The sequence below is a fragment of the Giraffa tippelskirchi genome, chromosome 1 (assembly GCF_054371585.1).
Source record: "Giraffa tippelskirchi isolate mGirTip1 chromosome 1, T2T-mGirTip1v1.2.pri, whole genome shotgun sequence".
In the NCBI taxonomy this organism is placed as follows: domain Eukaryota; kingdom Metazoa; phylum Chordata; class Mammalia; order Artiodactyla; family Giraffidae; genus Giraffa; species Giraffa tippelskirchi.
The window spans coordinates 147,010,209-147,036,126 of record NC_137275.1 but is presented as its reverse complement, the minus strand read 5'-3'; the positions used below and the strand labels follow the sequence as shown (position 1 = coordinate 147,036,126).

The following is a 25,918-nucleotide window of genomic DNA, read 5'->3' as shown; positions in this document are numbered from 1 at the left end:
CAGTGTCCAATAGCTGTGAATTAATGCTGTTTTCACCTTATTTAGAATATCTAGCAGTGCCCCTGTGTTCGCTATAGGACCCATGGAAGCCTTGGCACACACTCTGGGTGCTAGAATTAAATCATTCTCTTCTAATGTTTATTATTGTTTAGTATGGAATTTCAGTATGATTAGTGTCCTAACTCGGAGGAGGCAATGGCACCCCACTCCAGTACTCTTGCCTGAAAAATCCCATGGACGGAGGAGCCTGGTAGGTTGCAGTCCATGGGGTCGCTAAGAGTCGGACATGACTGAACGACTTCACTTTCACTTTTCACTTTCACTCATTGGAGAAGGAAATGGCAACCCACTCCAGTGTTCTTGCCTGGAGAATCCCAGGGACTGGGGAGCCTGGTGGGCTGCCGTCTATGGGGTTGCACAGAGGCGGACACAACTGAAGTGACTTAGCAGCAGCAGCAGCAGCAGTGTCCTAACTAATTTTTCTATTTCAAAATATAGAATCCTTTTTGATCTTTTGTGATTAGCAAATTTCTTAAGAAATTGATTTAATAAGAGTGAAACAAAGGAATAGTGTATTTGGCATTTTTCTTCGATAGAAAAGTGTTTACAGCAGAGACTTCATAGAAAAATGATTGAAGACATCGGTTTTGTGCACCATATTTACAAATACCTGGAATACAAAGAGAAGTAGTGAGTGAACAAAATATTAAAATGTGATAATAAATGGGATTAAGATGGATACATTATTACTCTACAAGGTAGTGTGAATAAATAGAAAAGAAAAATATGAATTTTATTACAGGGAGGTTTAAGGGAAAATAATTCAAACTATTTGTGTCAATTATTGTCTTGTAATAGACAAAGAATATTCCTGGTTGATTCTTAAAGATAACTGTCCACTGAACTGAATTGTACTGTGATTCAAATGATTTTTTAAAACGATGTATTTATAAATAAGTATATTCTGAACTATGTACAAAGTGTTGTTTTTGTGTACTATTACGATATGTATATATTTTCAGTTCCATGTGTTTACAGTTTAATACATCATAGAACAACCATAATGATAATAGTTTATATTTATCAAGTGTTTACTACGGGCCACACACAGTTCTTAGTGATTTCCTTATATTGACTGAATTCCTACAATAGTCCTATGAGATATACTCTATTATTCTCATTTTATATATCAAGGAAATGGACCACAGTGAAGTTTAGGTAATTTGTTTAAGCTCATAGAGCTAATGAGTGGTGGAATCAGAGTTTGAAATCAGGCAATATAGTTCCAGAGTTCTTGTTTTTAACTACTCGCTAAAGACAAAATTAACTCCTGAGTGTTAACAAAGAAAATGCTTGTCACTTAAGAAAAAGGAAAACAAGTGAATGTGATCTACATTTATTTTAAGATCCTAGACTTTAAAGTTGTTTCTAAGTTGTTAGTTCAGGGAAAAGGATACAACCACAATGCCTTTAAACTTTGAAAAATAAAGCACATTTATTACTTAGTGATATTTTATCCCATTTAAGATTAAATTAGGAATCTTAAATTCAGTATTAAAATTTGAATATATTTCATGGTGATTTCGAGAAATTGTATTTTAACAGGTAATTACTGGAAGCTATCAATAAATCTGTTGCAGAGGTCATGCTAATGATTTGATGGGGGAGTATAACTATGCCTAATCATAATTTTGAACTGTAATAGTGCTAGAAATGAAAGCTATTTGGTTTATTGGACCAGCACAGAAATATGATATTTTCCTTGTATGTTTTGCTTCTTAATGAAGACTATTGTTTCTTTCTTTTAAAATATACTCTCCCATCTCAGCACAAAATACCAAAGCATTCAATTAATATAGATGTTTTTATTGTCTTCAGTCTTCTTGAAATCTCTGGTTTTATGAGCTTTCAAGTTCTAGATTTATATAGATTGTATTAGAGTTTGTGTACCTATTGATGCTTAATAAATACGTTAAATTTAATTCAGAATTATTACCTGAATGCCTAGTATGTGCTCAGAATTCTGCTTATTACGTTAGGGGAGAGCGGGTCAGGGAAAGAAAAAAACATTAGTGTCTCTTAGAAGCTAGTGGTAGTAAAAAATGTAATCATTATTTTAGAGCTATCTTCAGTGACCTCCTTTATTAACTAAACAAGCTTTCTTTCCTGCGTTTATTTTGTCCTAAATCTTGTTTGTTTTGTCATGCTTGTTAAATTAAAAAATTATTTTTTCTGTGATTAAAGATTTTTCACTCATGAATTGTGAGTGATTCACCCATGAATCAATTAGAGATTTACATAAAATCGGAACTTCTGGAAATCTGTTTAAGATTAAATTTTAACGTCAGGAATTTTCAAATTGACAGTGGGAAAAGATAGTCTCTCAGCTCAGTCTATTTTAACGAAATTCCATAAACTCAGTATCACCGACTGGATGGACATGAGTTTGAGCAACCTCTGGGAGTTGTTGAAGGACAGGGATGTCTGGCATGCTGCAGTCTGTGGGGTCGCAAAGAGTTGGACACGACTGAGCGACTGAACTGACTGATAAGCTCTGTGACTTACACAGCAAATATTTGCTTCTCACTCTCTGAAGACTGGAAGCACAAGATCAGGTTCTGTGCCACCACATGGTCAGATTCCGGTGAGAGTCCTATTATGGGTTGCAGGGTGCCAACTTCTTATATCCTCATGTGGCAAGAAGAGAGAGCTTTGGTCTTTTCATTGCCGCTTAAGGGCACCAGTCCTGTTCATGGGCTTCCCTGGTAGCTAAGCTGGTAAAGAATCTGCCTGCAATGCAGGAGACCCTGGTTTGATTCCTGTGTCAGGAAGTTTCCCTGGAGAAGGGATAGGCTACCCACTGCAGTATTCATGGGCATTCCTGCTGGCTCAGACGGTAAAGAATCCGCATACAATGTGGGAGACCTGGGTTCGATCCTTGGGTTGGAAAGATCCCCTGGAGGAGGGCATAGCAACCCACTGCAATATACTTGCCTGGGGAATCCCCATGGACAGAGGAGCCTGGTAGGCTGCAATCCATGGGGCCGCAAAAAGTTGGACATGACTGAGTGACTAAGCACAATCCCATTCATGAAGACTCTACTCTCATAACTTAATTACTTCCCAGTTCTGCACCTCTGAATACCGTCATGCTAGGGATTGACACTGAAAGACACAAACTTTCAGTCTATGACGGATGGTTGAGGTCATAGACTTAGACGTCACACAGACCAGAAATTTAAATTGCATTATTTCCATTTCTTCCTTACGTAAATTCTCAAGGCCTCACATCTGTTAAGAAGACTTTAAAAAGAGTTTGTTGAGGAATTAGAGAAGCACCTAATTAAAAACTTCTCCAGTAGTAGGTACTCAAATTTGACATTGATACTTAAAAGTTCTCTCAAGTGGCCAAAACTTTGATCAGGGATGTGTAAGCAATGTCTCATTTAATTTTAATCATTGAGGAGTTACAGATTGAAAAAAGACTTATTTATATCAGTATTTTCTTTACTGAGTAGTAGATTCATTTAAGAGCTTTTTGAGCTATAATTTACTCATGATCTCTATGTGATTTATCAAGGTTTGTGATGAGATTGGACTATCTGCATTTTAACACAGATTCACAGGCAATTCTGACATTCCAGAAGAGACACTAAACTAGAAAGGTGAATATTTTTATCTTTCAGGATGAAAAAAATCTGAGATTCAATATTTAACAGGTTTAAAGACAGGGAAAAATTTATACATCTTTCATTAGAACTTCTGTACAGAAGTTATTTTTAATGATTCATGGTTAAGAACACATGGTTAAGAACCACTTGGTTTGGAACCTTGACTCTACCACTTGCTTGTTGTATGATTCGAGGCAAAATAATTACTTTTATATGCCTTAGCTTTCTTTTATTTTTTTTAACTTTAGTTTTCATTTTTGTGAAATGACAATAGTGAGTTGTTTTTGAGTAAATGCGTTATAATTATCACCATCATCTCCACACCATGTTATAGTTTAAGTATCTTTTAAGTTTGCATTTGGAGAATCTTGAGAAAAGCCAGTTAGCATCTTCCAGATGATAGGCTTCCAAAAGTAACTCCTTTTTGATGTTATAATAGTTCATTAATATTAAATTTTTAATTCTTAAAAGAATGTATGTTGTACTTGAAGTTAAGTACTCAAATTCAAACATATATCTAAATCTCAAATTGAAGATGTTTAGAGTTTATCAAAGTTAATACTTTTATTGTTTCATCAGTTCAGTTCAGTTCAGTTGCTCAGTCGTGTCTGACTCTTTGCGACCCCATGAACCGCAGCACGCCAGGCCTCCCTGTCCATCACTAACTCCCTAAGTCCATCCAAACCCATGTCCATCGAGTTGGTGATGCCATCCAGCCATCTCATCCTCTGTCGTCCCCTTCTCCTCCTGCCCTCAATCTTTCCCAGCATCAGGGTCTTTTCTAATGAGTCAGCTGTTCGCATCAGGTGGCCAAAGTATTGGAGTTTCAGCTTCAACATCAGTCCTTCCAATGAACACCCAGGACTGATCTCCTTTAGGATGGACTGGTTGGATCTCCTTGCAGTCCAAGGGACTCTCAAGAGTCTTCTCCAACACCACAGTTCAAAAGCATCAATTCTTCAGTGCTCAGCTTTCTTCCTAGTCCAACTCTCATATCCGTACATGACCACGGGAAAAACCATAGCCTTGACTAGACGGACCTTTGTTGGCAAAGTAATGTCTATGCTTTTTAATATGCTGTCTAGGTTGGTCATAACTTTCCTTCCAAGGAGTAAGCGTCTTTTAATTTCATGGCTGCAGTCACCATCAGCAGTGCTTTTAGAGCCCAAAAAAATAAAGTCAGCCACTGTTTCCACTGTTTCCCCATCTATCTGCCATGAAGTGATGGGACCAGATGCAGTTTTCTGCATGTTGAGCTTTAAGCCAACTTTTTCACTCTCCACTTTCACTTTCATCAAGAGGCTGTTTAGTTCTTCTTCACTTTCTGCCATAAGGGTGGTGTCATCTGCATATCTGAGGTTATTGATATTTCTCTCGGCAATCTTGATTGCAACTTGGTGCTTCTTCCAGCCCCACGTTTCTCATGATGTACTCTGCATATAAGCTGAATAAGCAGGGTGATAATATACAGCCTTGACGTACTCCTTTTCCTATTTGGAACCAGTCTGTTGTTCTATGCCCAGTTCTAACTGTTGCTTCCTGACCTGCATACAGGTTTCTCAAGAGGCAGGTCAGGTGGTCTGGTATGTCCATCTCGTTCAGAATTTTCTACAGTTTATTGTGATCCACACAGTCAAAGGCTTTGGCATAGTCAATAAAGCAGAACTAGATGTTTTTCTGGAACTCTCTTGCTTTTTCGATGATCCATCGGATATTGTTTCATACATGCTTTCAAATGAAACCTATAGATATTGCTTTATTTTCCTATTTGTTTTTATATCCAAACACCTTATATTTGTATAAATTTTAAAAATATGTTTTGCTTTCTTTTTAGCATTCTATACTTATAGTCTGATAGGCTTCTCAATAATTGTTTTCTTGTACTCTTCTATTTTTAAGAATTCACTTTTTCAAACTGGAAACTGTCTTGAAAAATGGTAATCATAAAAAAAGAATTGAAGAAGTAAGAAGATTTTTAGTATTTATTGCATATTTGCTAAAGATATACATGCTATATCCTTGAAATACTTTTATTTAAAGATTTAACCTCATAGAGGATGAGAGATTATCTCATATTTATGTTTATAGTTAAAGTTTAGGTGCTTAATAATAAGCAGGCTGTTGTTATAAGGTTATAATATATATTCTCATGATTGAGAAAACCTCCCTCATGCTCAATTCCACTCCTAAACACATGGATTGCACAGCTGCTGTATGGTTGTACGCTGTCCCTTGTGTTTTAAGCCAACACAGCCTGCAAAAGGGTTGCATTTTGGAGCATGGTAGTAGCATGGCTGGTTGGAGACCCCAGAAGTGTAGCTGCCAGAATTCTTCCATCTGGCAGCAGTGCTGCTAGACAGCTCCACACAGGACATAAATATGTTTTTGCTGAGCCCTTTTCTTGTTGCAACAGCCATGAATGCCTAGGCAATGATGTGGATGGATGGAAAGATGGTCAAAGGGACTAACAGAAGGGTGTTTAATTGAAAGTGCTCTACTGTTTAAGGTAAAAGAACATCCAATAAAGTATGAAGAAACACATTAAAATTCTTAGTATAGATGCAAGAAGCTTGACAAATAGTCTGTTAACTTTTATGAAGAGTTTTAAATTGAAAAATTTTGAAATTCTAGTGAAGCAAAGTTACTTAAAAATTATTCCTTTTATGCATGGCAGAGGGTGACACAGAAATATAATTTTTGATTTTAAGGGAAAATAATTGTAATTGTCCTCATTTGGTGAAAGTTTATTTCTAGTTTCATTAAAAATTCCCAGAACATTGAACATAAGTCAACATTCCATGGAGAAGAAGGTATTATGCAGCTTGCATGTGTGCATATCTGCATATCGGAGCACAAAATATTGACATGATAATTGCAGTCAAGCCTGAGTGAACAGTGGCCTGTGGGAATTCAGCTGGTGTTGTACCAACTGGATGGCTGCTCAGGACACAGTTTGAAATGCAAGGTGCAAGTTAGCACTTTATTCAGCACAGGCAGGCATCATTTAAAAATCCTTGGAGGCAGCCCTGGTGATGTGCAGATGTTAAAACAGTCTGTTCTGAAGTGCTGATATTTTGGAACACTGTAAGAGACTTCTTGATTCTGGGTAAAAAAATATTTGCACAGTTATTAAAGACATATAACATAATCTTTTCTAATTCTTTTATGGATATTTTAGATAAATGTTGAATATATATAGAAGTAACTGGGGATGTGATTTAAAAAAGGAACAAGAAAATCAGAAACTAAATAAGGTCATTTAATTTCCAACTATAAAATAGAGAAGATTTTGTTTTGAGTTTCAACTTTGTGTACTTAGAAATGATGTTATCTAGTATACTGTTTAGTCATGTATTAAATCTATTCTGTTAGTTCTGTTAAGTTATTGCTTCTTTGTTTAAAGAGTTCATCAAAACTCCATAATTTTAAAAATTCGGATTCAGATATTGTAGCCTGATTTTATTCTTTGTTCTAGTTTGGAGCTACCTGATTGAACAGGGTAAAAAGAATAATTTTTCATGTCTCAGGCTGACTCTTCCAGCACAAATTTTGGCTTTCAAATATAGTTTATTTTTATTTTTTGTCCATGCCATGCAGCATGTGGGATCTTAGTTTCCTGACCAGTGATTGAACCTGTGTTGCGGTATTAGACATACAAACAAAATATAATAGGCATTCTGGATTATATAATAAAAATTAACTTCTGATCTTAGACAAAATAGATATTTCAAGTATACTTGGAGCTTTAAAATATTTTTGTACCAGAGTTGATTAGGATTTGTGGACTTAGTAATTTATTTTCATTTAGAATATTAGTTTTTTTTGTAGAGCTGGTTTTACTGTGGAAAAATATTTGTGTTAAGTTTTTAAAGTTTTTGTCTTTTTCAAGTTATCTTATTATTATATTATTCATCGATACCATTCTAGTAATTTACTATACATACTCAAAATAGAAAATAGTTATAAAGCAGTTTGTGGATAAAAGAATAAATAACTTGTAATGGTATAGTTCTCATTTCCCTAAACTTCCATTTTTATTAGTGTTACTGTTTTAGAATTTTAATGCTTAATAGAAATTGAGAATGCATTTAAATGGAAAGCCCTTAATAAGAATAAAATATACATTTTAATAGATTCTGTTCTTAAAGGAAATGTTAATACAGTGATTATTTTTTTGCATCAGTGTTATTTATTAATTAAAAATAATTAACATCAGTGAGTTTTGCTTTCTTATTTTCTTTGTTTTCTAATTCAGACCAATATCATTGCCTCATTTATAGTTAAATGTTTCTTTTAGATCTAATATTTCATTTTTGACATCTCATTAAAAATGGGCTCAAGCCCAGAAAATATGATCCTGTCATATTGTATAATATATGGCATGGTCTATAACACAGTAAAATTTTGTTTCTTAATGATTTAGAATAATTTCTCAGATTTTTGAGTTTAGAAAAATGGAAAAAAGTTAGCATGATAATTCATGTGGCTAAGTACAGCAATGTTAAATGTTTAAATGGGTCATACTCTTGGGAAAAGTGATTCGAGCTTTAAACTCATACAAATTTGACAGCCTCTTTTCACTTCATTTTTCATCGTAAAGAAGTCTGCAGATATTCTTAGCTCATATCATTATTGCACATCAGTGGTTCTAATTAGCTAAACAGGAGTTTGTTTCAGTCATTGATCATCATCAACTTCTTGACAGTGTCTTTATTTTTAGTAACCTTTTTTTATGTCTTGTAAATACATAGACTGTATATTAATTGAATTGACCAGATAGGTTGATGATCTTTAAACTCAAAGCGATTGTTTTAATTATATTATTCCAAGTAAAAAATACTGTATTCATATTGTAGCATTGTTTTCTCTTGGGAGCATTTTCCTGTTAGGAAAATGTTAGACATCCGGTGCCACCAGGAGGAGTTGCTGGACAAATCTCTATATATATTTTAAAATGTGATATTTTTTTCAACTTCAAAACTGTAACATGGTCATCTTTGGAATTTTTTGTTATAAAATATATCATTGAGGTGGAACCTGGAATGTTAGGTCCATGAATCAAGGCAAACTGGAAGTGGTCAAACAGGAGATGGCAAGAGTGAACGTTGACATTCTAGGAATCAGCAAACTAAGATGGACTGGAATGGGTGAATTTAACTCAGATGACCATTATATCTACTACTATGGGCAAGAATCCCTTAGAAGAAATGAAGTAGCCATCATGGTCAACAGAAGAATCCGAAATGCAGTACTTGGATGCAATCTCAAAAACGACAGAATGATCTCTGTTCGCTTCCAAGGCAAACCGTTCAATATCACGGTAATCCAAGTCTATGCACTGACCAGTAATGCCGAAGAAGCTGAAGTTGAACGATTCTATGAAGACCTACAAGACCTTCTAGAACTAACACCCAAAAAAGATGTCCTTTTCATTATAGGGAACTGGAATGCAAAAGTAGGAAGTCAAGAAACATCTGGCGTAACAGGCAGGTTTGGCCTTGGAGTACAGAATGAAGCAGGGCAAAGGCTAATAGAGTTTTGCCACGAGAACGCACTGGTAATAGCAAACACCCTCTTCCAACAACACAAGAGGAGACTCTACACGTGGACATCACCAGATGGTCAACACCGAAATCAGATTGATTATATTCTTTGCAGCCAAAGATGGAGAAGCTCTATACAGTCAGCAAAAACAAGACCGGGAGCAGACTGTGGCTCAGATCATGAACTGCTTATTGCCAAATTCAGACTTAAATTGAAGAAAGTAGGGAAAAACACTAGACCATTCAGGTATGACCTAGATCAAATCCCTTATGAGTATACAGTGGAAGTGAAAAATAGATTTAAGGGACTAGACCTGATAGACAGAATGCCTGATGAACTATGGACAGAGGTTCGTGACATTGTACAGGAGACAGGGATCAAGAAAATCCACATGGAAAAGAAATGCAAAAAAGCAAAATGGTTGTCTGAGGAGGCCTTACAGATAGCTGGGAAGAGAAGAGAAGCGAAAAGCAAAGGAGAAAAGGAAAGATATTCTCATCTGAATGCAGAGTTCCAAAGAATAGCAAGGAGAGATAAAGCCTTCCTCAGCGATCAGTGCAAACAAATAGAGGAAAACAACAGATTGGGAAAGACTAGAGACCTCTTCAAGAAAATTAGAGATACCAAGGGAACATTTCACGCAAAGATAGGCTCGATAAAGGACAGAAATGGTATGGACCTAACAGAAGCACAAGATATCCAGAAGAGGTGGCAAGAATACACAGAAGAACTGTACAAAAAAGATCTTCACGACACAGATAATCACGATGGTGTGATCACTCACCTAGAGCCAGACATCTTGGAATGTGAAGTCAAGTGGGCCTTAGAAAGCATCACTACGAACAAAGTTAGTGGAGGTGATGGAATTCCAGTTGAGCTATTTCAAATCCTCAAAGGTGATGCTGTGAAAGTGCTGCACTCGATATGCCAGCAAATTTGGAAAACTCAGCAGTGGCCACAGGACTGGAAGAGGTCAGTCTTCGTTCCAATCCCAAAGAAAGGCAATGCCAAAGAATGCTCAAACTACCACACAATTGCACTCATCTCACATGCTAGTAAAGTAATGCTCAAAATTCTCCAAGCCAGGCTTCAGCAATACGTGAACCGTGAACTTCCAGATGTTCAAGCTGGTTTTAGAAAAGGCAGAGGAACCAGAGATCAAATTGCCAATATCCGCTGGATCATCAAAAAAGCAAGAGAGTTCCAGAAAAACATCTATTTCTGCTTTATTGACTATGCCAAAGCCTTTGACTGTGTGGATCACAATAAACTGTGGAAAATTCTGAAAGAGATGGGAATACCAGACCATCTGACCTGTCTCTTGAGAAACCTGTATGCAGGTCAGGAAGCAACAGTCAGAACTGGACATGGAACAACAGACTGGTTCCAAATAGGAAAAGGAGTACGTCAAGGCTGTATATTGTCACCCTGCTTATTTAACATATATGCAGAGTACATCATGAGAAACGCTGGGCTGGAAGAAACACAAGCTGGCATCAAGATTGCCGGGAGAAATATCAATAACCTCAGATATATGGATGACACCACCCTTATGGCAGAAAGTGAAGAAGAACTAAAGAGCCTCTTGATGAAGGTGAAAGAGGAGAGTGAAAAAGTTGGCTTAAAGCTCAACGTTCAGAAAACTAAGATCATGGCATCTGGTCCCATCACTCCATGGGAAATAGATGGGGAAACAGTGGAAACAGTGTCAGACTTTACTTTTTTGGGCTCCAGAATCACTGCTGATGGTGACTGCAGCCATGAAATTAAAAGACGCTTACTCTTTGGAAGGAAGGTTATGGCCAACCTAGATAGCATGTTTAAAAGCAGAGACATTACTTTGCCAACAAAAGTCCGTCTAGTCAAGGCTATAGTTTTTCCAGTGGTCATGTATGGATGTGAGAGTTGGACGGTGAAGAAAGCTGAGCGCCGCAGAATTGATGCTTTTGAACTGTGGTGTTGGAGAAGACTCTTGAGAGTTTCTTGGACTGCAAGGAGATCCAATCAATCCATCCTAAAAGAGATCAATCCTGGGTGTTCATTGGAAGGTCTGATGTTGAAGCTGAGGCTCCAATACTTTGGCCACCTCATGCGAAGGGTTGACTCATTGGAAAAGACCCTAATGCTGGGTAGGATTGGGGGCGGGAGGAGAAGGGGACGACAGAGGATGAGATGGTTGGATGGCATTACCGACTCGATGAACATGGGTTTGGGTAGACTCCGGGAGTTGGTGATGGACAGAGAGGCCTGGCGTGCTGCAATTCATGGGGTCGCAGAGAGTCGGACACGACTGAGCGACTGAACTGAACTGAACTGAACTTTGAAAGTTTATGTGAAGATTCATATTTCATTTATGAACTATCCTTTCAATATTATTCTCCTTAATCGGTTGAGAAATGTGTCATTTAGTTATTTCAGGGACTCTCAGACTTTAGTGTGTGTTAGAATTATCTGAGGCTTTGTCTCTTGTCAGTTTGGGCTGCTATAACAGAATTCCATAGAATGGGTGGCTTAAACAACAAACATTTATTTCTTGTAGCTCTGGAGGCGAGGAAACCCAGTATCAAAGTGCCTACCAACTACATTCCTGTGAGAGCTCTCTTGCAGACAGCTGCCTTCTTGAAGTATGCTCACATGATAGGAGAGAGAGTTCATCTTTCTCTCTAATCTCTCCCACTAATCCTATTCTTGAGGGCCTTACTCGCATGACTTTCCAAAGGCCCTCCCTATGAATACCCTCTTACTGGGGATTAGGGCTTCAACATACAGATATGAAACATTCAGTCCGTAGCATCTTTTTGTCAAACACAGATTGCTGGGCTCCTCCGTCACAGTTTCTACTTTCAGGGTGGGCGGAGGATGGTACATTTCTAACAAGCTCCTAGGTGATGCTGATGCTTCTTCTTTGGTGACCCACACTGTGAATAGCACTGAGTTAGAGTGTGAGTGAGTTATGTACATACACATATCATAGAAGATAATTGCTCTGGTACCAAGCTAATTTGGAAGCAGCAGGAATGCCTTTGTTTGGGGTTGGTGGCATATAGTCTACTTTTCCATTATCTCATTTAAAAGGACCATCAGAATTTATTTTGATGATAGTCAGTATTTTAGAAGTGAGTGAATTAGAAAGAATTTATCTGTGTAAGTTTAATTCCTGAGAAGTTAAAAATAGATTCATAGTATATTCAGGAAGGAATTTATAGAGTAAGTTTCTGACTGGAATTAATATATTGACCGTCTCAACCTGGGCCTTTCTGCCTGGCTAAACCCTATTATGCCCTGCTGTTTGGGATTTGAAGTTATTAATATTTTTCTTGTGTGTATGTGTGCATGCTAAGTCACTTCAGTTGTGTCCAGCTTTTTGCAGTGCTATGGACTGTAGCTCTCCTGGCTTCTCTGTCCATGGGATTCTCCAGGCAAGAACACTGGAGCAAGTTGCTATGCCCTGTCCAGGGGATCTTCCCGACCCAAAGACTGAACCCGCATCTCTTATGTCTCTTCATTGGCAGGCAGGTTCTTTACCACTAGCATCACCTGAGAAGCCCTCAGTTTTTCTCTTGATCCATATACAGTTGACCCTGGAATGACCGGAGGTTAATCCTTGTATAATTTACAGTCAGCCTCCATGTTCTTGGTATCACTGCATCCATAGTTCAGCCAACCATGGGCTTGTGGTTCTACAGTGTTTACTATTGACAGACGTCCACTGTAAGTGGACACTGACAGTTCAAACTTGCATTGTTCATGAGTCAAGTATACCTTAAATAGAAGAGCATTCTTTTACAATAGTTATGGTTTTATAATGGTAAATTACACATTCAAGTGACAATTTGAGATTGTATGTTAGTGACAAGTGATAGGCAAGGGGCATATGTTTTTAATATATAAAATAGTTTTATAAATCAATAAAAACAGTAAGATATAAAATAGTAGATATATTGACAGACAATGGCAAATTTACAGGGGAAAGGCATTTCAATTTCTAAAAGTATGTTTAGTTTCATTATTAATAAAAGAAGCACAAGTAAAAGGAAAGCCTGGTTGAAGACAGTGTATCGTGATCATGCATTAAACATGTTGTTAATGCCTAGTAAAGAGAAAATTAGCAAAATAGTAAAAATAGTAGTCATAGCTTGTTTACAAAATTTCAAACGTTTATTCCAACTCTCTCCATCCTACATCTAGAGGGCTAAACATGGCTAGAGAAAAACTCTAAAACATGATGACTGGTCTTATGTAAATTTAAATTTAGGACCATTAACCTCTGTGCTTAATACTAATTGGTAGTCATCCTATTTTATTTTTTCTGCCTCACTTACTGTCACAGTATCCTAGAATACTATTTTATGCTTACTCAATTGTCAGCTTTTTTTTTTTTTTTTAAGTTTTGGCCATGTGAGCAGCTTATGAGATTTTAGTTACCTGACCAGGGATCAAACTCAAGACTTTGGCAGTGAGAGCACCAACTCCTAACTAATGGACTGCCAAGGAATTCCCAACTTGGGAAACTTTGTTTCCCATTCTTACTCCTAACTGGTAGCTGTTATACATTTGTCAAATTAACACTTAACCCTGTGTTAAGTAGACCACAGAGTGATGGATAGTGAACCATGATTCAACAGCAGACCACAAGAAAAGTTGGAATAGAAAAATTTATTACTTACAGGTCCTGGAGGAAGTACTTAGCCTGCTGCAAGGGACAGCAGGTCAAGGCAGAGTGCTCCAGAGAAGGACAGACCTGGGGCATTTGCCTTTATTAATGTTTGTGGGTGGAATGCTTTCAGGGAAGCCCCACAGAGGGTCTTATCTAAGGGGCGCACAAGAGGGAGAAGTGTTGGAAGACAGGGGAGACTGTTGATAACAAGGGCTGCTGGGGAACGCATATCAGAAACTTAAATTTACCTATGACTCTGCAGGCTGCTATCTAATGCATGAGCTTTCATGAGGGACTAGTGTCAGTTTACGCTTGCTGTTCTTTGAGTTATGCTCTTGCCTCAGTGCTTTGCACTTGGTACAGGTCCTGTGGTGTAAAAAACTCATGAGAGCTTCCTAGGTGGCTTAGTATAAAGAATCTGCCTGCCAGTGCAGGAGATGCAAGAGATGCGGGTTTGATCCCTGGATGGGGAGGGTTCCCTGGAGTAGGAAATGGCAACCCACTCCAGTATTCTTGCCTGGAGAATCCCATGGACAGTGGAGCCTGTCGGGCTACAGTCCATGGGGTCGCAAAGAGTTTGACACAACTGAGCGCACACGCATACACCAGAAGCTCCATGATTCTCACTTCCTTCCTTTAAGTCTCCACCCAGATACACCTCTAAGGACTTATTTATTAATTATTCCATAGCAACAAGCAACCTTCCTTTGCTGCGCAGTTCCTTAACACAAGGCATCTCTTTCTCTGTTACCCTAGTTCATTGTCCTTATTATACTAAAAGTCAAACTTACTATGCTAAATTATTGTAATTCTGATTTAAAATTTTTAATGTATTATTATTGCCGTCTGCATTTGTCCTCTTTAATTATTGACATGCTTTTCCTTCTTTTTTTAAATTGAAATATACTTGATATATAATATTAGTTTCAGGTGGACTACATAGTGATTTGACATTTATATACATTATGGAATGATATGGTAAGTCTAGTAAACCAATTGTCCCCATATAAACTTATTACGCTCTTATTGACCCTATTCCTTATCCTGTATGTTGCATCCCTGTAGTTTGTTTGTTTTAGAACTAGAGATTTGTATCTTTAATCCACTTCACCTAGACCTTTCTTCTCTGGCAATACCCATTTGTTTTCTGTATCCGTGAGTGTTCTGTTTGTTGTTCTGTTTTTCCGATGCCACATGTGAGTGAGTACAAATATCATATGATATTTGTCTTTGTCTGTATGACTTATTTCATTTAGCATAATTCCTCCTAGATCCATTCATGGTCTTGTAAGTGGCAAGATTTATTTTTTATACCTGAGAAATATGCCATTGTGTGTGTGTGTGTGTATATATATATATATATATATATATATATATATATATAAATAAATATATCACATCTTTGTCCATTCATCTATTGATGGGCACTTAGGTTGCTTCCATAACTTGGCTATTATAAATAATGCTACAGTGACCATTAGTATGCTTTTATCTTTTTGAACTAGTGTTTTTGTTTTCTTTGTGTTAAATACCCAGAAGAGAAATTGCTGGATCATTATGGCAGTTATATTTTAAACTTTTTGAGGAACCTCTGTACTGTTTTTCATAATGGCTGCACCAATTTACACCCCACCAACAGTGCACATCCTTTCCAATACTTTTTGTTTGTTGTCTTTTTGATGATTGGCATTCTGACAGGTGTGAGGTGGTACCTAATTTCATTTCCCTTATATAGTGATGTTGAGCCCCTTTTCATGTTTCTATTGACCATCTGTTTGTCTTCTTTTGAAAAATATCTATTCAGATCACCTGCCCATTTTTAAATCAGTTTTTGATATTAAGTTGTACGAATTCTTTGTATGTTTTGGATATTAACCCCTTCTCATCAGTTATACTGTGTATAAATATCTCCTCCCATGTAGTATGTTCGGAGAAGGCAGTGGCAACCCACTGCAGTACTCTTGCCTGGAAAATCCCACGGATGGAGGAGCCTGGTAGGCTGCAGTCCATGGGGTCGCTAAGAGTTGGACACGACTGAGCGACTTCACTTTCACTTTCACGCCTTGGAGAAGGAAATGGCAACCCACTCCAGTGTTCTTGCCTGGAGAATCCCAGGGACAGAGGAACCTGGTGGGCTGCTGTCTATGGGGTCACACAGAGTTGGACATGACTGAAGTGACTTAGCAGCAGCAGCAGCGTGTAGTATGTTGCCTTTTCATTTTGTTAATTATTTTCTTCAGTGTGCAAAAGTGTTTTAGTTTGATGTAGTCCCATTTATTTATTTTGCTTTTGTTTCTTAATTTCCCTTTGTGATAGTTCATTGTTAATATATAGATATATAACAGATTTTGGTATATTAATTTTGTATCCTGCACTTAATTGAATTCATATGTTAGTTATAGTAGTTTTTGGGTAGCTCTTTTAGCATTATCTGTACTATCATGTCAAGTGCAAACAGTGACAGTTTTACTTTTTTCTTTTCAATTCGGGTTTTATTTATTTTCCAGGTCTGATTGCTGTAGCTAGAAATTCTAATAGTTTTTTGAATAAAGTGGTGAGAGTTGGCATCTCTGTCTTGTTCCCTATCTTAGAGAAAATACTTTCAACATTTTACCTTTGAGTATTATGTTGGCTGTGGGTTTGTCATATATGGCTCTTATTATGTTGAGGTAATTTCCCTCTATATCCACTTTCTGGAGAGTTTTTATTGTACATGGTTGTTGAATTTTTGTCGAAAGCTTTTTCTACATCTACTCATCATATGATTTTTGTTCTTCAGTTTTTTAATGTGGTGTATTACATTGATTTGTGGATATTGACCATCCTTGTATCCCTGGGATAAATCTCACGTGATCATGGGGGTTTCCCTTGTGGCTCAGCTGGTAAATAACGCACGTGCAATGTGGGAGACCTGGGTTCGATCCCTGGGTTGGGAAAATCCCCTGGAGAAGGGAACAGCTACACACTCCAGTATTCTGGCCTGGAGAATTCCATGGATTGTATAGTCCATAGGGTCACAAAGTCAGACATGAATGAGCAGCTTTCACTTTTCATGATCCTTTTAATGTATTGTAGAATTTGTTTTACTGATATTTTGTTGAGTATTTTTGCATCTATGTTCATCAGTGACATTAACCTGTAATTTTATTTTTTTAGATTCTTTGTCTGATTTTGGTATCAGGGTAATCCTGACTTCATAGAATGAGTGTGGAAGCATTCCTGCCTGTGCAGTTTTTTGGAATAGTTTGAGAAGCATGGGTGTTAACTGTTCTTGAAATACTTGGTAGAATTCACTTTTAAATCTGTCTGGACCTGGACTTTATTTGTGGGGAGTTTTTTGATTACTGATTGAATTCCATTACTGTTAATTGGTTTGTTTATATTTCCTATTTCTTCCTGATTTAGTCTTAGGAGTTTGTGTATTTCTGGGAATTTGTCTGTTTCTTCTAAGTTGTTCATTTTCTTGTAGGTATAACTCTTCTCAGTAATATTTATGGTCCTTTGTATTTTTGTGATGCTGTTTTTAACTTGTCCTTACTTATTTCTGATTTTATTTATTTAGGCCCTTTTTTGATGACTGTTTTGAATAAAATGTTCTATATGCATTGATTGATTACATCTGATCTAATGTGTCATTTAAGGCCAGTGTTTCTTTATTGAATTATGCCTATATGATCTCTCCATAGATATAAGTGCTGTGTTAAAAATCCTTCACTATTATCATATTACTTTCAATCTTTCCCTTTGTGTTTCTTAATATTTGCTTTATGTATGTAGGTGCTCCTATGTTTGAGACAACCCACTCCAGTACTCTTGCCTGGACAATCCCATGGACGGAGGAGCCTGGTAGGCTGCAGTCCATGGGGTCGCTAAGAGTCGGACATGACTGAGCAACTTCACTTTCACTTTTCACTTTCATGCATTGGAAAAGGAAATGGCAACCCACTCCAGTGTTGTTGCCTGGAGAGTCCCAGGGACTGGGGAGCCTGGTGGGCTGCCGTCTATGGGGTCGCACAGAGTCGGACACAACTGAAGCGACTTAGCAGCAGCAGCTCCTATGTTTAGTGTATATATATTTACAATTATATCTTTTTGATTCCTTGGGCATTATGTAATGTCCTTTCTTGTCTCTTGTTACAGTGTTTAAAGTCATAAGTATTGCTAGCGCACCTTTCTTTTTATTTTTGTGGAATTATTTTTTCCATCCCCTCACTTGTAGTCTGTGTGTGTCTAGATCTATAGTGAGTCTCTCATAGGCAGCATAGCTATAGGACTTATTTTTGTATCCATTCAGCCACTCTTTGTCTTTTGACTGGAGCATTTAGTCCATTTACATTTAAAGTGATTATTTAATAGCCAAGTATTTATTGCCATTTTGTTAATTGCTTTGAGGTTGTTTTTGTAGTTCTTTTTTGTTCATTCTTTTCTTGTTCTTTTGCTGTCTTCCCTTATGATTTGATAACTATCTCTAGTGTTACATTTGGGTTCCTTTCTCTTTTTCCTTTGTGTGTCTATTTTAGGCTTTTGATTTGTGTTTACCATGAGGTTTCTATATAACAACGTATATATATGTGATTAATTTAACTTGATGATCTCTTTAAGTTCAATGCATTCTTTTTTTCTTAAGATATATATTTATATATATATATGTATATTTGAGGCATAGTTGACTTACAGTGTTTCAGGTGCACAGCAAGGTGATTCATTATACATATACACATATATTATTCTTCAGATTATTTTTCATTATAAGTTATTATAAGATACTGACTATAGTTCCCTGTGCTATAAAGTAAACCTTTGTTGCTTATCTATTTTTTTCTAATTAGAAATCTAGCATTCTATTCATATGAAAGTCAAACAAGTGGAATTTAAGTTGTGGAATCAAACAAGTGAAATAAAAAATTTTAGTTAGGCAAGAATTCATAAGTCTTCTAAAGTATATATATTATACATACTACTTATATCTCTGCATACAAAAGCTTTTCTACTATGCTTGGAAAGGCTTGAGAAAAAACATCAAAAAGAGAAGAGATGGAGAAATTGGGAAACATAAACTAAACGAAATGGGAACACTGAATATGAAATAGGAAAAGTTAAACTAGTAAAAGATCATCATATAGTCCAGTTGTTTTTAAACATGGCTGTTCATTAGAAACATAACTGGAGCTTTGAAGAAAAAAAAGAAATAGTTGGACATTTATATTTTTCAAAAAATTCCAAGATAATTCAGTATGCATCTGGATTTTAGAAAGTAATTATAGGTTTTTCTACTAAATGGTAATTTTGGTGATATAGAATTCTATTATTTTTCTGCTGACCAATCATGATACAATGGTATTAAGTGATTGGTAGTTACATAATCACAATAGTAAAATATATTTATCAGTTTTCACAATCGATAGTGAGACCCCAAAGAAAAGATAATTACAATTGCAAGCCATAATGGGAATATGATTAACCTAACAATATAAAATAATTACATACAGTTTGAGGGGTCAAGCAGAGTGATGTGGTGAGTGGAAGTGCATACATGCACTTGTTTTCATCTGCCCAGCCAGTCTGTCTTTTGATTGGTGCATTTAATCCATTACCGTTTTCCTAATTGTTTTGGGTTTATTTTCTGTAGGTCTTTTCTTTCTCTTATGTTTCCTGTCTAGAGAAGTTCTTTTAGCATTTGTTGTAAAATTGATTTGGTGGTGCTGAATTCTCTTAACTTTTGCTTGTCTGGAAAACTTTTGATTTCTCTATCAAATCTGAATGAGAGTCTTACTGAGTAGAGTATTCTTGGTTGTCGTTTCTTCCTCTTCTTCACTTTAAATATATGGTGCCATTCCCTCTGGTTTGTAGATTTTCTATTGAGAAATCAGCTGGTAACCTGGTGGGTGTTCCCTTGTATGTTGTTTGTCATTTTTCCCTTGTTGCTTTTAGTATTTTATCTTTGTCTTTAATTTATGTCAGTTTGATCACTGTGTGTCTCTGTGTGTTCCTTCTTGGGTTTATCCTGCCTGGAATTCTGTGCTTCCTGGACTTGGTTGACCATTTCATTTCCCATCTTAGGGACATTTTCTGCTGTTGTCTCTTTAAATATTTTCTCAGGTCCTTTCTTTCTCTCTTTCTTCTCCTGGGACCCCTATAATGTGAATGTTAGTGCATTCATTGTTGTCCCAGAGGTCTCTTAGGCTGTCTTCATTGTTTTTTTTTTTTCATTCTTTTTTGTATATTCTGTTCTGTGCCAGTGATTTCCACCATTCTGTCCTCCGTGTCATTTATTTGTTCTTCTGCCTCAGTTATTGATTCTTTCTAGCGTATTATTCACTCTGTTTGTTTGTTCTTTAGTTCTTGTAGGTCTTTGGTAAACATTTCTTGTATGATCTCCATTGTTGTTTTGAGATCCTGGATCATCTTCAGTATCTTTATTCTGAATTCTTTCTCTGGAAGGTTACCTATGTCCACTTAAGTTGGTTGTTTTCCTGGGATTTTATCTTGTCCTGTCATCTGGGACATAACTTCCTGCATTTTTCATTCTAATTTACTTTCTGTAATGTGGTTTTGTTCTAGCTGCTGTGGGATTGTGGTTCTTTTTGCTTCTTCTTTCTGCCATCTGATGGAGGAGGCTAAGAGGCTTGTGTAAGCATCTTGATGGGAGGGACTGGCCATGGGAAAAACTGGGCCTTGCTCTGGTCAGCAGGGCCTTGCTCAGTAAAACTTTAATCCAGTTATCTGCTGATTGGTGGGGTTGTACTTCCTCTCTGTTAGTTATTTGGCCTGAGGTTACCCAGCCCTGGGATCTATGGGCTCTGTGGTAGGTTTTTTTTTTTTTTTTATTTTTTTTATAAATTTATTTATTTTAGTTGGGGGCTAATTACTTTACATCATTGTAATAGCCCTTGCCACACATTGACATGAATCAGCCATGGGCCCACATGTGCTCCCCCTCCTGGACCCCCCCCCCACCCCATCCCTCTGGGCCATCCCATCGCCCCGGCCGAAAAACAACAATACAGTATACTAATGCATGTATATGGAATTTGGGGGATGGTAATGATAGCCCTATGTGCAGGACAGAATGGGAGACACAGATGCATAGAACAATTTTATGGACTCTGAGGGAGAAGGTGAGGGTGGGATGTTCTGGGAGAACAGCATTGGGGCATGTATATTGTCATGTGTGAGGCAGAGCACCATTCCATGTTCTGTGGTAGGTTTAATGGTGACCTCTAAGAGGGCTTACATCAAGGGGGGCCTTCGCTGCTGCCAGTGCCTCTATCCCTGTGGTAAGCCCCTGCCAGCCCACACCTCCACATGATGCCCTCCAGCACTAGCAAGTGCTGGTTCAGTCTTCTGTGGGATCACTGCTCATTTGCTCTGTGTCTTGGGCGTGCAAAATTTTGTTTGTGCCCTACAAGACTGGAGTCTCTGTTTCCCCCAGTCCTGTGGAAATCCTGTAATCAAATCCCGCTGGCCTTCAAGGTCAGATTCCATGGGGATTTCCAGTCCCTTTGTCCAGTCCCCAGGCTGGGAAGCCTAAAGTGGGGTTCAGAATCTTCACAACGGTGGGAGATCTTCTTTATTATTATTGTTCTCCAGTTTGTGGGTCACCCACCTGGCAGTTACGGGATTTGATTTTATTGTGATTGCTGCGGCTTCTTCTTTGTCATTGGACATGGAGTATCTTTTTTTGGTGGGTTCTAGTGCTCTCCTGTTGATGGTTATTCAACAGCTAGTTGCAATTTTGGTGCTCTATCAGGAGGAGATGAGTGCAGATCCTTCTATTCTGCCATCTTGAACCAGAAGCCAGTTCAGTGGCTTCTAACAACCCTACATTTTTACTCCACTCATCCGCATATTTAATGTTTTTGATGTCTTTTTTTTAAACTTCTTTTAAATTTTGTATCCTTTACTTATTGTAATAATTGCTTAGTGTGGAAATAGATGATTTTACTACTTTTGTCTTTTAACCTTCCTACTGGCTTAATCAGTGACTGATCTACTACCTTTGCTGTGTATTTGTCTTTACCAGTGAGATTTTTTCTTTCCATAATTTTCATATTTCTAGTTGTAGTCTTTTTTTTATTTTGCTTATGGAAGTCCCTTTAGCATTTCCTGTAAAGCCAGTTTAGTGCTGGTAAACTCTTTTAACTTTTCCTTGTCTGTAAAACTCTATCTTTTCCTTCAAATCTGAATAGTATCTTTGCCAGGTAGAGTATTCTTTGTTGTAGACTTTTTCCTTTCATCACTTCAAAATATATTGTGTAACTCCCTTCTGGCCTGCAGAGTTTCTGCTGAAAAGTCAGCTAATCGCCTTATGTTAGTTTCTGTATAATTAACTGGTTGCTCTCCTCTTGCTGCTTCTAAGACTCTCTCTTTATTTTTTTGCCATTTTAATTATGATATGCCTTCGGGTGGACTTCTTTGGGGTCTTGGTTCTGAGACATCTCTGTGATTCCTGGCTTTGGATATCTGTTTCATTTCCCAGGTTAAGAAAATTTGGGGTATTTTTTTAAAATAAGTTCCCTTCTACTTTCTCTTCTCCTCTGGCACCCCTATATGCAAATGTTAGTATGCTTGATGTTGTTTCAGAGGTCTCTTAAAATATTTTCCTTTTTAAAACTTATTTTGTTCCTTTCTCCCTGGGAGATTTCTACTACTCTGTCTTCCAGATGCTCATCCATTACTCTGTATCATCTAATCTACTGTTGAATCCTTCTACTGTATTTTTTATTAACATTGAAGTCATTGTATTTTTCAGCTCTGATTTTTATTTATATTTTTAAAGAAATTTTGACTATGTTCATTCAGTTTTCTCTCCAGTTCATTGAACCTCTTTTTGACTATTACTGAACTCTTTTCAGGTAGATTGTTTATCTCCACTTTGTTTTTTCTGTTTCTGAGGTTTTGTGTTACTTGTTTGGAACATATTTCTCTGTCTCCTCATTTTTCTGTATTCTCTGTTTATTTCTCTGTATTAGGTCAGTCAGGAGAAGGGGTCTGGTAGCACACTCTGATCACCAGAGCTGTGTACCTTAGGGGTCTCCTTATGCTGGCAGCATGTACCCTTCCACTGTTGTGGGGCTGACTACTGTCAATGTGTTGTTAGGCAGAGCTGGCCTCTGGCCCAGTTGGCTGTGAGACTGTGCCGCATGCAGTGGCTGTGGGCTTGCTGGAGGAAAAGGTAGGCTTCCTGTGTCATTGGCTGTATGTCCCAGGAAGGCCTAGGGCTGGATCCCTGCATGACTGTCCATGCAGCCTGGGGTGATTTGCAGCTGGTGCTAGCTGCAGATGTGTGGGACATCCTCTCATGCTAATAGGGTAGAGGGAGGGTTCCAAAATAGTGCTTGCCAGTGCTGGTGTTATTGCAGTAGAACAGCTCCCCTAGAATGACTGTCTCCAACATCTCTGTGCCCAAGGCATTCCCAGTTGCCTCTTGCCTTTCCAGGAGGTGTTGCAAGACCAGCAGGAGTATCTGAACCAGGCTCCTGTCCTACTGTATCTCCACTGAAATTCAGACTGTGTGAGATTTTGTGCATGTTCTTTAAAAGTGGAAACTCTGTTTCCTGCAGCTCTCTAGCTCTTCCGAACATGAGACCCATACATGTGTGCTCAGTCATGTCCTACTCTTTGCGACCCTATGGGCTGTCACTCACTAGGCTCCCCTGTCTACTGGAATTCCCAGGCAAAAATACTGGAATGGATTGCCATTTCCTCCTCCAGGGGATCTTCCTGACCCAAGGATTAAACCCACGTCTCCTGTGTCTCCTGCATTGGGTGAATTCTTTACCACTTAGCAACCTAGGAAGCAACATGTATACCACTGGTTTTCAAAACCCATTGTTCTGTGGTCTCATCTACTTGGTGTGGGATATTCAGGCTGGATGGAGTGCTTGACTTGCTCCTTGGAGAAGATCTCTATTTTTGTGATTATCCTCCCATCTAGGGGCCACTGATCCGGGAGCGGGGATACTGACTATATTGCATCTCCAGTCCTCCTAACTATCATAGTGTGGTTTCTTCATATCTTTATTTGTAGTGTATCTTTTCTGCTAATTTTCAATTTTTTCCCATAAATAGCTGCTTCATAACTGTTGTAATTTTGGTGTTGTCCATGGAAAGGGGTGAGTTCAGGGTCTTCCTACTCTGCCATCTTGGTCATCAGCAGTGGTATGCTTTTATGTCATATATGTCTCTTAATTCTAATACCCATTTTTGCCTTCTAAAGCCCTTTGCTTCATCTCATTTTTTTCTCAGGTGAGGGTTCTTAATTTCTTGCTACCTGTACACTTTGTGATTCATGAGTGATTTAGGTACAGATTTCTATTTCTTTTACCTATTTTTAAAATTTAAAAAATATAATGAGCATCCAATAAATTTCTCCCTTATTTATTTAATGTTGATTGTTAGTAAATCTCAAGCTCTCTCTCTTTTAATTCTTTTACTTAAAAAATGGTAAATATTATATTCTTAATTATTAATATTATTTAATTATATATTACATTATAGTATAATTTTCATTATATTAATATTAATATTAATTGCAATATAAAGTATATTAACATGAACGTATTAACATATTCAGTAATTATTTTAAATTTATGATATAGTGCCTGTTGAAGTCAAGATTAAATGTGTTTTAAGTATGTTTTATAATGCATATAAATGTAGAAAGTTTTTTTGTATGAAGTTGTCTTAGTTGGCAGCAGTTATAAATTGTTGTCACTTGCCATATGGTTTCTGATTAAATCAGAAAGGGCTGTTAACATCGGATAATTTAATTTTCTATAGTTTAATGTGAAGCTCATTATTAGGATGTGGAAATTAAAAGAATTGGCTACCAATAATATCTAATAAACTTTCAAAAATAATGACTAATAAAATTTCAATACAGATATTTTTATTTCTAGAGAAAAACGGAAATCTGAAGCTAAAGACAGAAAAGTTTTAGAAATTCTGCAAGTCAAGGATGCTAAAATACAAGAACTGGAACAGGTTGGTGTTATAACAGAAAATACTAAATTTATGGTATTTGTTTCATATAGTAGATCTTTACAAACATTTTAATTTTTTTTGCAATAATGTTCACAAGAATATCAGGCTCATTATGTTGTCCTATTACTATAGTCAAGTTACTACTTTAGCCTATTATTCTTTGTGTTTTTGGGTTACAGACTATGTTATTTATACATTAAAACTCTTAAGATAGTGTTTTGATTTTATAGTAATAACTCACTCACTTTTTGTTGAAATTGCTTTTTAACAATTATCATTTGCTTCTGAATCCTACAAATTTTTTAATACTTTAATTTGTACAAAAGATTAACAATATCTGGGATGATTCTATTTGATGTTTTGAACTTTCACTTTCAAATTATGCAATCCTAAAATTATAGTTAATACAATTATATGTAACTGTATATTTAAAATTATAGGTAATTATATCTTCAGTATATTATCACTACAAAAATCCACATGGTCATTGATTCCCAAGAATCATTTTGGAGGTAGTAATATCTTAAAAATAAAGGTGAAATAAATTTATTTTAAGAATTGCCTATATCATGATATATTTAAATTCATTTTACACTCAATTGCCCATTATAGGCTAAACTATCTTTATTTTCTAGATTAAATGAAAATTCTTTCTGGTAACTCTGCTTTTCCAAGTTCTGACTCTATTTTCCTTCCTAGCCAATTAAACAGTCAGGATAATTTTCACCTAAGATTGGTTATTGTTATTAAGTTGTTTTATTAAAGGAGTAAAATGGAAGTTAATGTGGATAAAAATTAATTTTTTTATTCTCTCTATATAAGTTTGTTCTAAAGTTGGATATACATTCCTATATGACATATAAATTTGAAATGTATACCTTCTTCAGAATTGTATTTTCCTTATAGAAAATGGAATAAGTAAGTGAGTAAAGTCACTTAGTCGTGTCTGACTCTGTGACCCCATGGACTGTAGCCGACCAGCTTCTCCATCCATGGAATTTTCCAGGCAAGAGTACTGGAGTGGGTTGCCATTTCCTTCTCCAGGATAGAAAATGTAATA

At 36.9% G+C, this 25,918-nt stretch overlaps 1 protein-coding gene across 15 annotated transcripts in view; it reads left to right on the top strand.

The window, feature by feature from the left end:
* Positions 1 to 25,918, top strand: part of CNTLN (centlein) — a 331,587-nt gene that overhangs the window by 79,978 nt on the left and 225,691 nt on the right. For all 15 annotated transcript variants that reach the window (XM_081499257.1, XM_081499287.1, XM_081499348.1 and 12 more), the window contains exon 3: positions 24,774 to 24,858. In XM_081499257.1, the coding sequence (XP_081355383.1) occupies positions 24,774 to 24,858 (85 nt within the window). The remainder of the gene's footprint in view (positions 1 to 24,773; positions 24,859 to 25,918) is intronic.